Genomic DNA, 11116 nt, shown 5'->3' on the forward strand with positions numbered 1-11116 from the left:
TGGAAGTATAAAAAAGCAAAAGAAAGGGTCCAATCATGAATTAATTAATGTTGGGAAAGAAGGTTTGAAGCGATTCTCGTAATTGTCAATTCGGAACATTAAATTCTGGTGTTGTTAATAAATGCTGCGTGTTTATTTAGTTGAACAAACTTCATAAATATGAAAACGACACCAATACTTGATTAAAAGAAAGTTTATGCAATACTATTTTCTTTTTCTTTTTCTTTTTCTTTTTCTTCTTCTTTTTCTTTTTCTTTTTTCAATAAAACCCTAAAAATTGAGGGAGTGGTTGAAGATATAATATTTTCAATTTATAATATGTGACTGAAACACATATTACATGGTATTTGGATATTTTCCCCACTCAAATACAAATGCAAAACACATGTTGCTATTATGGATTTTATTTTGAATTGAAAAAGAAATTAAGAAAAGAAAAAGAATGCAATGTGTGGTAGTGTAGGGGCGTAGGTGGCAAACCCAAATTAACCCAAAATTTAAAACTCCTCATTCAATGCCTGTGGGCGATTGAATGCTATTTTACAAAATTAAGGGATCCTTTCACGATTATTTGATTATTTATTTTCCATCTTTTTTTTTTTTCTTTTCTTTGTAATATCATGTGATAAATACAATAACAAAAGATAAGGGTGGCCTAAGAGAAGGAGTTACATACTCTTGCCTAACATTCTTCCCATTTCTTTCAACATTAAATTTTAAAACCCAAACATATGGTTCTTACCTTGTTCCAACTATACCTCATCTTTATTTAAAATATCTCACAATTATTCCACACTGACAGCATTTTTATTTATGTTGTAGGCGTGGGATAAAAGATGGAAAACAAATGGATTATATTATTTATTCATCTTTATTGCAGCAATGGAGTAATTTTGCATCTTAATAATAATAATAAAGATGTATTATGATTTAATTATTGAAATAATCAAGCATTGATTGAATTCATGAAGTTATGGGCATTAATGGGGTGTTGACGTTGATTTCCTTGCCGAGAAAGTTTAAAATAAATTAAAAAAAAAAGTATGGTTGCGGAATTTAATAGTAATAACTGCGATGCAAGGTTCATAAAAGTCGCACATAGATCATAATAAATCCATAATCCTATGACATTACTTGTGGATTAATTAACAACAAAGTTTTAAGATTGAAATTAGGGCAGGAAAGCCTCAGAGACGAAAGGCGTGATTAATGAAAATTAATTGAGTAGTAATCCAACAATAATACGAATTTAATTCGAAAGAAGAAAAATAAGAGAGAGAGAGAGAGAGAGAGAGAGAGAGAGAGAGAGAGAGAGAGAGAGCAATAAATGTGGGGGTATAAAAACGTAGGTGGCAAACTATGACAAACTTTAAGTGTCCATTAAATATATTAATGCAGCAAGCAACCATTTAAGATTAAACCCACCTTCTCCACCCACTGCCCTTCTAAACGTTTTTACTACGCAACCTCTATAAATGCGCACTTTTTTTTTCCTTTTTTTTTAACCCAAAATATCCCATATTCAACTTTACTTTTATATCCAAATAAAATTTATTAAAAAATGGTCAAACACAACAAAAATTGAAAGAGCCTGAGAAAAACAACAAATTGAACCATGGAAGGCATAATATTTTTGGTGTAAATATGTTCATTTTACATGTACCCCCGCAACAACAGAACCATGCCCCAAATTTCTTCATTTTATATCTTCATTCATGATGAACCATTCCCGACCATTTTTATATGGATATGTTTAGGTCGATTCGAGGTTTCTTCATGCTCGCCAATGGAACAACAGAATTGCATCGAGGACATCTTGGGTTGTTTTTCGTCACCAATACATAAGATAGACATCCAGGACAACCCACCGCCATCGGCGCCGCCGACTTTCTACTTTCCGCCGCCTCTTCTTCTTGAATTTCCTTCGCCGCCGAGGGGGAGGACGGCGACTTCCAAACCGTAGACCGTTTTTTAATCAGCTCCTTGTCGGCCCTTTCTAAAGCAGATTTGACCTTATCCAGAGTGCAAACGCTGGCGTAATTGGTCGACGACGTCAAATTCAAACCCAAGCTGGTTTCATTGAAGAGATTTAAGGTTCGTTTTGAAGGAGATGGGGGGAAATTCAAGTCCTGGGATTTGGATTCTGTTTGATTCTTCATTTGGCGTTGTTTGGAATCTGAATTCAGAGGAGAATCTGGAGTTTGACTTCTCTGTATGTAAACTTTTCCCGACTGCAAACACGAACAGAGGAATTCTTTTTCTTTAAATAAATAAATAAATAAAACCCAATGATTTCAGAGGAGAGGGGGTGGTAATTGAATAGGGTCAGGGTGGGGATAATTAATCAGGCGAGTACAAACACCAAGAACTCTTTTAAAAAATAAAAATAAAGAGCCGCAATGAATGTCATTAAAATCAGAGGAAAAATATAAAAAAAAAAAAAGCTACAGTAATCGCAGAGCATCCAAGAACATAGGCCACGCCCACAAGTGCAATAAAATAGTTCCCACCCCAACTTCTGAATTGAATAAAAAAAAATCTTGAATTGGAAGATTTAACGAAGAGTTGCTACAAAATGAAGGAGGTGTTGAGATTTTGTAAGTTGAAAAGGGATGAAATTGAAGAAACCTTCAAGTCGAGGCGCTTTTCCCAGCCGGAGGGAACCTGCAAATCGAGGTCCAGTTCCTGAGAGTCAGCGAGGTTGGAAGATTGACCGAGCAAATCACGAGTAGTGAGAGGCGTTGATTCCTCGAGGGCGGTCCGGTTATCTTGGTCCTCGTAGCCGGCGAGAACTCGAATAAGACTACTCACTTGGGCGGCCATATTTGGAGCTTTATAGAGGGAGGCAGAGGGGAAAGGAGAGAGAGAGGGGATTGGGGGGTTTGGATTCACTGTTTGTGATTGTATGGAGAGCGCTACGGGAAATATAAGAGGATATTTATTTATGAACTAAACATTATTGCGATATTAATGGTGGGAGGGAAAATGGAAATTAATTGTTCGAATTTGATTAATGATGGGAAAGTGGAAGAGTTGCGGAACACAATTAATTGGGGCCTTCAATGCCAATGACAATTACTACTACTCTTCCTTGCTCATTTAATGCATCATTTTCACCCTTTATTTCATCTAAATTAAATTACAATGTTGTATGCTGGCAAAGCCCCAAATGAGCACACACCTGATTACCCCCACTGTTTGTCACACAACATGTGGACTATTGGCTGAGCTTTATTAGAACACCATGTCTTCTACACACAAAAACTTGACTTCCATATAAAACTGAGTGAATGGTACTGATACAACTTTGTTACATACAAGGATTATTTCAGCATCATCAAAACCCCTCATTCTCATCTATAATTTGGGAGGCAATGAGAAGCAGGATACAGCTCCAAGGCATGCTCACTAAACCTCAGTTCAATTCACACCCCTTCATAAACTTGCTGATGACTTAGCATGGAAGTGTAGTTTTGTTCTATATGAGATAGTAAAAAGGAAAACCGACCCAAATGCCCAATACTCACCATCATCATTGAGTCCACCTAACTCGTTCTGATTCGGCCCAAGCTGTACCCAAGCCCAAGTTTAGTAGGCCTAAAACGCTACATTGTTGCGTTGGGCCGAATGAATGGGCTCAGGCTAGCCCGACTTTTAAAATAATAATTTATATCAAATTCAATAAATTAAACAAGTAAAACTTTATCCATGAATGGAGCCCGCCTTTGGGTTGGTGCGTGATGATATGGCGGAGCCGATACAACTCTGAAGACGGTGGCGGGTCTTCATAATTCATACATTTTAACATCGGCAAAGCAAGGTAATCAATTCATTCATTGGGATGGGAAGTTTGATTATTCTCAATAATCTTCCACATGCTCTTCTTTTTCCACTCTCATGTAGTCGTTTTTCTCAGAATCTCCCAGTAATATCATGGCTATTGAATTTTAGTGTTACCTTGAAAATATCTACTCTCCTTTTTCCACTCTGATGTAGTCGTTTTTCTCAGAATCTCCCAGTAATATCATGGCTATTGAATTTTAGTGTTACCTTGAAAATATCTACTCTCATTTCTGTTGGATGCGCTGTGACCACTACAGATTAATCCTCTGATAATCCTTTGAAACTGATGAAGCTTGCAATTCCATATCCATGGCGTCCATGATCTTCTCTTTCATTAGTCAATACTAATAAACCTTAAGACGTTGAAGTATTGATACACATGGACCGTTAAAAAATAGGATGTGAAGTGCAAGAAAAAAATTGTATATATTTTTGCTTGTACGTTTTGCGTCCCCACAAATTTGGTTGATTGTAAGAGTATAAAATCTGGTTGAAAGAAAGGATCAGAGAAGACATATTTGTTTATCATAGAAAACTCATGTTCTTTGTTTGAATTTCATTTTATTTATATGATTTTGCAGGCACGTTTATGCACTAGATCCTGCTGGTGTACTCCCACTAGAGCTATGGACATCAACTTCCCTTACCTATCTGTATGTTTTCTTTCTTATACACACACCTCCACATATTTCTTTTACAATATTACATGACAGGTAGAGTGGAGGATTTGATTCTACGGCTTTTTCAATGTGGAATGTTTTTACTGGTAGCACACAATTTAATTGAGCTTGATTTGATTCCAACAATTTCTCTGCTTCCTTACCACCAGAGCTTGGAAATCTTTGTACGTTAGAGCAACTGTAAGCTTTTCATTCTCTTTTTGGTTTTTTGTTCTTCAAATTCTCATACCTTTCTATAACTATCATGCGCAACTTCTGTTTTCTATTAGGGGTTGCCTTCTCTAGCCTGCAACCTCTAAATCTGAATTTTTGGTATCACACCTTCTAACAAATAGGATAAGCGCCTAAAATGTTGTAGTCATGTGGTTGTCCCCAGTTTTTTTATATTCAGAGTATTGTTGGATTTTCCGTCAAGATGCATCATTTAGATATAAAGCTCTCTTCTGAACCGATGGACATCGGACAATGAATTCACTCGCAGAATGCCTGATTTCATTGGACTTTCGTATACCTTGACTCATCTTCAATGCACACTCTTGGTGTGTTGGATGATGCACCGTCCTCTTCGGTCGCATCATGACACTTCCCAATCTTGGCCCAATATGACTGGATGGGCGCCACTTGAGGGTGCGCCACTTGAGGGTCGTCTCTTGTTTGTCTGAACATGTGGGGTCACAATCTACTTTTTCTCAGTGAGGTTGTGATTGTCGATTGTGACCCTGTGTTGCCTTGGCTTGCGGATAAGGTTGATATCTTTGGATTTGGCATTGTGGCTCTTGAAATTGTTAGTGGAAGGCCAAATTCAGATTCAAGCTTAGAGCGAGACAAAGTTTATCTTCTGGAATGGGTAAAAATGCATCGTTTCTCCTACTTTGTTTCATTAGGATCTCTCTTCCCCCTCCCCAAGGGAAAACAAGTATGTTCAGTCTCTTCAAAAAGACGATCACCTTTGACGTTGGCTTAACTTCAGATTCTTCCTAAGGACCCTCCCCAACGTTATTGGCTTAACTTCACCTTTGACGTTGGATCAATTAGTAATCTAGATTATGCATTTGTTGGGGAGTCCCGAGTATAATCCTTTAAATTAAGGAGTTTTGCTCAAACATGAGGGGGGCAGAAGCAAACAATAAAAAATGATCCATATCTTCCCTAGACGTCAGTGTTAGCCTATGAGCCACCATGTGATAGAAACTACTTTAGATTGAAATTTTACTATGAAATTCATAGTTAAGAAAGGGTGGCAAAATAAACATAAATTTAAAAATTATTATGATACAGGGCTTAAAAATTGCAAGTTTAAGGGGTTGGGGGGTCGGGTATGAGCTGACCTCTAAAAACATGAGTCATAGCTACTAGAGGGGATTCACTTCAGGAAAGAATTAATCATGGGCGGTCAAAAATAGAGGGGATTCACCAAGTGTTTGAGCAGATCTAGCAAGGATCAACAGAACAAAGAACCATTTTTTAAAATTGTTAGACACTAGTTCCAAATAATTCCACCAAAGCAACAAAATACAAGTGCAGAACAGAGTAATCTGCACTGAAACAAGATCCAAATGTTAGGACAACGACGAAATCCTTGGCATCACATGAATGCCCCTTTTCTATGAATCCCTTCACTTATCACATAGAACAATCCTAATAATCCCAAGAAACATACACGAAACAGAGAAGAAAAACAGAGTCATGAAATCCCTCGAAGACCATTTTCTCACAGCCTTACTTTCAACCCGCAAGCTCTTCGCCCTCCGCAGCGCATCCACCTCCTTCAACAAATCAAATTCAACCCCTTTCCGCTTCAACTCTTCAACACACTTGGACAGCAAATTTCTATCTTCTTTTTCCCTTTCTAACAATTTCTCCAAATGGGCCTCGAGATCAGTCTTGTATCTGACCGCCCAAATGATGCCCAGAGAGAATAAGAGAGAACAAATGGAGGGAATCCAGGATCTGTTGCAGGCTGCGCCGTTGAAGTCCTTGGCTGAGGCGTTGAAGAGGAGGAGTATAGATGTGGAGTGGAAGACGAAGAAGAAAATGTGAAGCATAGTGATTTCCTTTCGAACCGAATCGATTTGGGTTTCCTTGAGAGAGACTCTGCCGAAGATTAGTTCTTCCTCCTTGAGCCACTGCTTGAGAAGAAGTTTGTGGGTTGGGGTTTTGGCAATTTGGTGAAGAGGGTGTGAAGGTTTTGATTCCATGATTGATAAGGATTTGTTGTTGTTATCGTTCATGGGTCACTCAACAAAGAGAGAGAGAGAGAGATGTGAGGGAGGAAGAAATGCAAAATAGAAAGAAGAAGAAGAAGAAGTGTAGGATGGAGAGGTTCAGAGATTGAGTGAGGAGGAGAATGGAGGTTTTTCAAAGGACCCTCTCTCTCATTCTTTTTTTTCAAATAATTGTAACGGTCGGATCTGGAAAAGCGTTTAAATTGGGTTTTCCCGTAAAAGCCCCCAATATTCTCTCTCATTCAACGGTGAAGAGGCAACTCCACCGCCCTCCCAACGGGCAAGGGGCAAGGGGATCAGTTTTTTTTTTTTTTTTTTTTTCCTTTTCTTTTTTATTTTTAAATATTATTGTCAAGTTGATAGTGTTAGACTAACACGACTGTCCATAATGGTATGATATTGTCTTTAGGCTTTCCCAAAAGATCTCCATGCTTCTCCAAAAGGCCCCATACCAATAGATAGTGTATTCTTTGATTATAAACTTAAACTCATGACCATTCCTTAAATTAACCGATGTGAGATACTTTCATCTAACCCATAGGACTTTTTTAGACATTTATTTTATTGTTCCCTCTATAAAAAGTCAATATATATTAAAATGCAATATTATTCCCATGTTTAGTTATATTTGGATACAATTATCTTAAAATATTTGTATTTTTATGTTGGTTTTCCTAGAAATACATAGGTATGTACAGAAAAGAAAAAAATAATAATAAACAGGAATAGGAAGGTGTAATTGTATTGCCCCCAACCTACGCTAATGTCTTATGTCAAACCCCAGCTAAAAATGAGGTTAACATCAATTTAATTAACTTGCAATTTTAGATAGAATTTAATGCAAGTATGTATATATAATTGACTCCTAAAAAGAGGCCAAAACCAAAATCTCCTCTATTAGGTATTAAATCTCATAACCTACTTAATTTAATTGACTCCTAAACTCAACCAAAAATATATTATTCGTCCAAACTGGCTACAAAATACAAATCCAACCACCTCACTCAAATATCCTTCAAATCTTACAAACTCACTCAAACTACCTAAAACCTCACAAAACTTATCTAATTCATTCAACCTCACACCATATCCAACAAAATCAGCTAATTCTTTTGGACACCCTCCTTGTGAAGAATCATGGCCAGAAAGACACACTACAAACATATAAGTTAAACGCACGGATTTACGTTCCTTTATACGTATGTTTTATATTATGCTGAAAAGAGGATGGAGCATGTGTGATTGTTTTGCATGAAATGTTGTAGGATGACTTTAGGTGTGAGGATGTGTGTACTCTTCATTCATTTAAAAGAACCAAAATCATATTAAGACTTGAGAGTTATGGTTAGGCCGACTCGTCACTAAATTTAGATCATAATAGCTTAAGCTCATAAGACCGCGAGTGGTGGACGGAGGGTGGTAACCATAGTGCACGCGATAGAGACAAAAACCAAGGACTACATAGGGCGTGAACTCAAAAGGTAAGGTTGATGGAGGCCACCTAACCTCCTTAAGAGCCTAGCATTCACCACGGTCTATAAACCACCATGGAAGTTTTCTTACCCCTTCCGTACTTATAACGAGAATAGAAGGTTTAGAAGAAGAGTATGTGCCCCAACTTCGTGGCATGACCAGAGGGTTTCTGATCAGGACTCAATAGATGCTAAGTCGTTTCCGCAAAGGGAGCGCGAGACCACGTTGTATAGCCCAACAGTTGGATGGGACGAGGGAGGGATCACACCCCCGAATGAGGGTGACTTTATGGACCTATGTCAGCTAACTTCCCAAGTATGGTGTCATATAGTCTCATAAGAAACATGCATGAGGTACGTTTCAGAGATGGTCACCCGTCATTCACTGCGCAGCATAAGAAAATACCAAAGTATAAAACATAAGGAGGAAGACCAGAACAGACTCCTAAAGGGGAGACCAGACCCAGATGTCCTAGAGTCAAAGAAAAGTCGGTGGGAATTTGTTATGTTAAGAATACTATGAGATCCCACGAGGAGGTGACTTACTGAGTATAACTTTTATACTCACTTCTTACTACACTTTTTTTTTAGGTGGGTGATGCTACTAGTCGAGAAAATAGTGTGTTGGGAAAACGTGGAGGTCACATAGGAAAGCTGTCCCAGGGCGTCTGTCATGTCATCTTTTCTTTTATAGTTTGACTTTCAAGACTCTTCGACATTAAAACTGACTTTGTTGTTTTGAAATCTAAGATTTTTGTGTTGATGTTAACTGTTTTCTTACATACACATTTGTTTTGGTCATAGCTGGAGACTTTTGGGCCTTGACAGTAATTGCAAATCTTGAATTTGCACAAAATCTTCTTTGTAGGAACCACTAGAAAGAAAGTGAAATGGAGAAACATCATATTTACAGCATACTCTACACAAAATCTTCTTTATGTTTTGGTTCAAGTTAAGGGTTCTATTTACAGCATACTCTACACATTACGGGTGTTAATTAACAATCTTTTCCACACTATATATACACGTTTAAACCCCATCTTAAACCACGCAAGCCTCTAAATGCCATATAAACATATAATTCCCAACATCCCTTTCAAATGTCAATCATCAAGAACCAGAAAAGAGAAAGATAACAACACCTTTGCTTCACTCACTTCTACTACTCCACATGATACTGAAAAGAAGAAACTTAGGGAAAAAGAAAAACAATTTAGGGAAAAAGAAAAACAATTTGAAGTGTGCATATATTTTATAGCTTACAAACCAAGAGAATAGAAAAGTTGAAGTACAGAACATTTCACAATAAGCTAACAAACAGAAACATTGTAAGTGTAGTGAAGAGGGTGAGGAGAGGCTTCAAACTGAAAAAGGACGCAATTCTGAAGCTCGTCCTTGCAAATCAGAGCTCCCAACTTCTCCAAATCTCTCATATTTTCCACAAGTATGATGAGATTAACCATTACAAGAACCACCAAAAACACCAAATAAACAAACTTTGAAGCATTGAAAAATATGGAATACGCAACCAATGACAAGAACTGCATGGCCTTTAGCTTTCGCTTTGCTTCGGATCTTCTCTCTTCCTTTGATAAATATGTAGAGTTTCAAAACTGCTACACAAACAGTTCAACTTATATGTATGTACGTGCCAATGTAGGCATAGCCAAGAAGATTATTAGTGGAGTTTTTTCTGTTCACCACTTAAATATACAAAACAGTTGGTTGTTGAATTGGTATTAAATGAGAGGATTGAATTGTACACACCATTCTTATGGAATTTAATTCTTTATATATTATGTCTATTGTTCCTGATTTCTCTCTCGTGATTTCGATTCAAATTGTTGGAGAGCTGTTAGATAAGTTTTATTATGTTCATGGGGTCCAAATAATAATTAATGAGATTGATATTTTATTCAAAATGCTTTTAATACAATTGATCTTTCATTAGCAAAATATATCTTATAGATTCGTATGAGTTGTTTGGAATAAGAATTTTATGTGTGATATTATATTTTGTGATGGTGCAATGATAATCAACCTAACTTGTAAGACTTTAAATATTAAACTATATGATAAATATATCAACCTAATTGCCTACATCACAAATACAAATTTTTAAAATTAAAAAGTGTGTATAGCTATTAAAGTCATTATTATTTCTTTTAACTAAAAAAAAGTATCATAGACATCATTTAATTATCACAAGGTTGGTTGTCTGGTTATTTTTCAAGGTGGAGGGCCACAAAGTTGAAGCCAGATACAATAGCCATTAATACAAATTTTATCAAATAGTCCGCAAGAGAAAGCTCAATTCACCAACTTTGATGTGACATTCAACTTTAAAATGGTAGAAAATGGTAACAAATAGTTGGGTCGGAGTTCAGAGTATTAAAGAGTATAAGAAGTAATTATCGAATATTTTTCAACTTCTCAATCTCGCTTGAATGCAATCAAAAGCATCAAATGCATACAACATTAGTTATTCTTGGAGTTAAGACGAGGCTACAGCTACACCAACAGGGCTTGCAATCCCATGTTTAAGTAAAGACAAACTGGATTTATAGGATATATACAAGGATAAGTTCCAATCTAGCACTTCTTTCCCATAAAATCATAGTTACTGCATGTCTTTTCCTGCCACCAGTAGAAGCATAATAAGATGGCAACCACTTGATTTCCATTTTCAGTGTTTTATCCAAGAAAGCAAGACACATTATCAAGCACCCAATGGCTTACTTTGTTCATCAATTATTTGTAATGTTGTTTTCTTGAGCTCCCCTACCTAATTCAACTAGTCCCGAGGGGAATTTGTAATTTGCTTCTCATCACCAATTATTTACAAGTTTGTGAAAGCAGATGAGCACAGTGCTTCCAAGGTTGTCTATGAAATGAT

At 36.8% G+C, this 11116-nt stretch overlaps 2 protein-coding genes and 1 long non-coding RNA gene across 4 annotated transcripts; 1 reads left to right on the forward strand and 2 right to left on the reverse strand.

Moving 5' to 3' along the window:
* Positions 1-1599: 1599 nt before the first annotated feature.
* Positions 1600-2917, reverse strand: LOC111792561 (uncharacterized). Its single transcript, XM_023674068.2, has 2 exons — positions 2629-2917; positions 1600-2231 (listed from the first exon to the last, which is right to left on the reverse strand). Exons 1-2 carry the CDS (start codon positions 2821-2823, stop codon positions 1740-1742), a joined length of 687 nt encoding a protein of 228 aa, XP_023529836.1. The 5' UTR covers positions 2824-2917; the 3' UTR covers positions 1600-1739.
* Positions 2918-3177: 260 nt separating this feature from the next.
* On the forward strand, positions 3178-10035 carry LOC111792132 (uncharacterized). Of its 2 annotated transcripts, none has more exons than XR_015420821.1 (3): positions 3178-3820; positions 4425-4703; positions 9554-10035. It is a non-coding gene; the product is annotated as an uncharacterized LOC111792132 (long non-coding RNA). The 2 variants fall into 2 exon arrangements; XR_015420822.1 differs by having other exon boundaries at positions 3179-3820; positions 9559-10035.
* LOC111792131 (uncharacterized) lies at positions 5965-6754 on the reverse strand. Its single transcript, XM_023673464.2, has one exon. The coding sequence runs from the start codon at positions 6752-6754 to the stop codon at positions 6140-6142; it is 615 nt and encodes a 204-aa protein (XP_023529232.1). The 3' UTR covers positions 5965-6139.
* Positions 10036-11116: the final 1081 nt, after the last annotated feature.

The sequence above is a fragment of the Cucurbita pepo genome, chromosome 4, assembly GCF_057944985.1.
Source record: "Cucurbita pepo subsp. pepo isolate OVF chromosome 4, ASM5794498v1, whole genome shotgun sequence".
NCBI classification, from domain to species: domain Eukaryota; kingdom Viridiplantae; phylum Streptophyta; class Magnoliopsida; order Cucurbitales; family Cucurbitaceae; genus Cucurbita; species Cucurbita pepo.

Excerpts from the sequence above, each read along its gene's own strand:
- LOC111792561 (XM_023674068.2), bottom strand. The coding sequence starts at position 2,823 with ATGGCCGCCCAAGTGAGTAGTCTTATTCGAGTTCTCGCCGGCTACGAG. Across the intron at positions 2,232-2,628 it reads AAAAGCGCCTCGACTTGAAG|TCGGGAAAAGTTTACATACA; the intron begins GTTTCTTCAATT and ends TCGTGTTTGCAG.
- LOC111792131 (XM_023673464.2), bottom strand. The coding sequence starts at position 6,754 with ATGAACGATAACAACAACAAATCCTTATCAATCATGGAATCAAAACCT.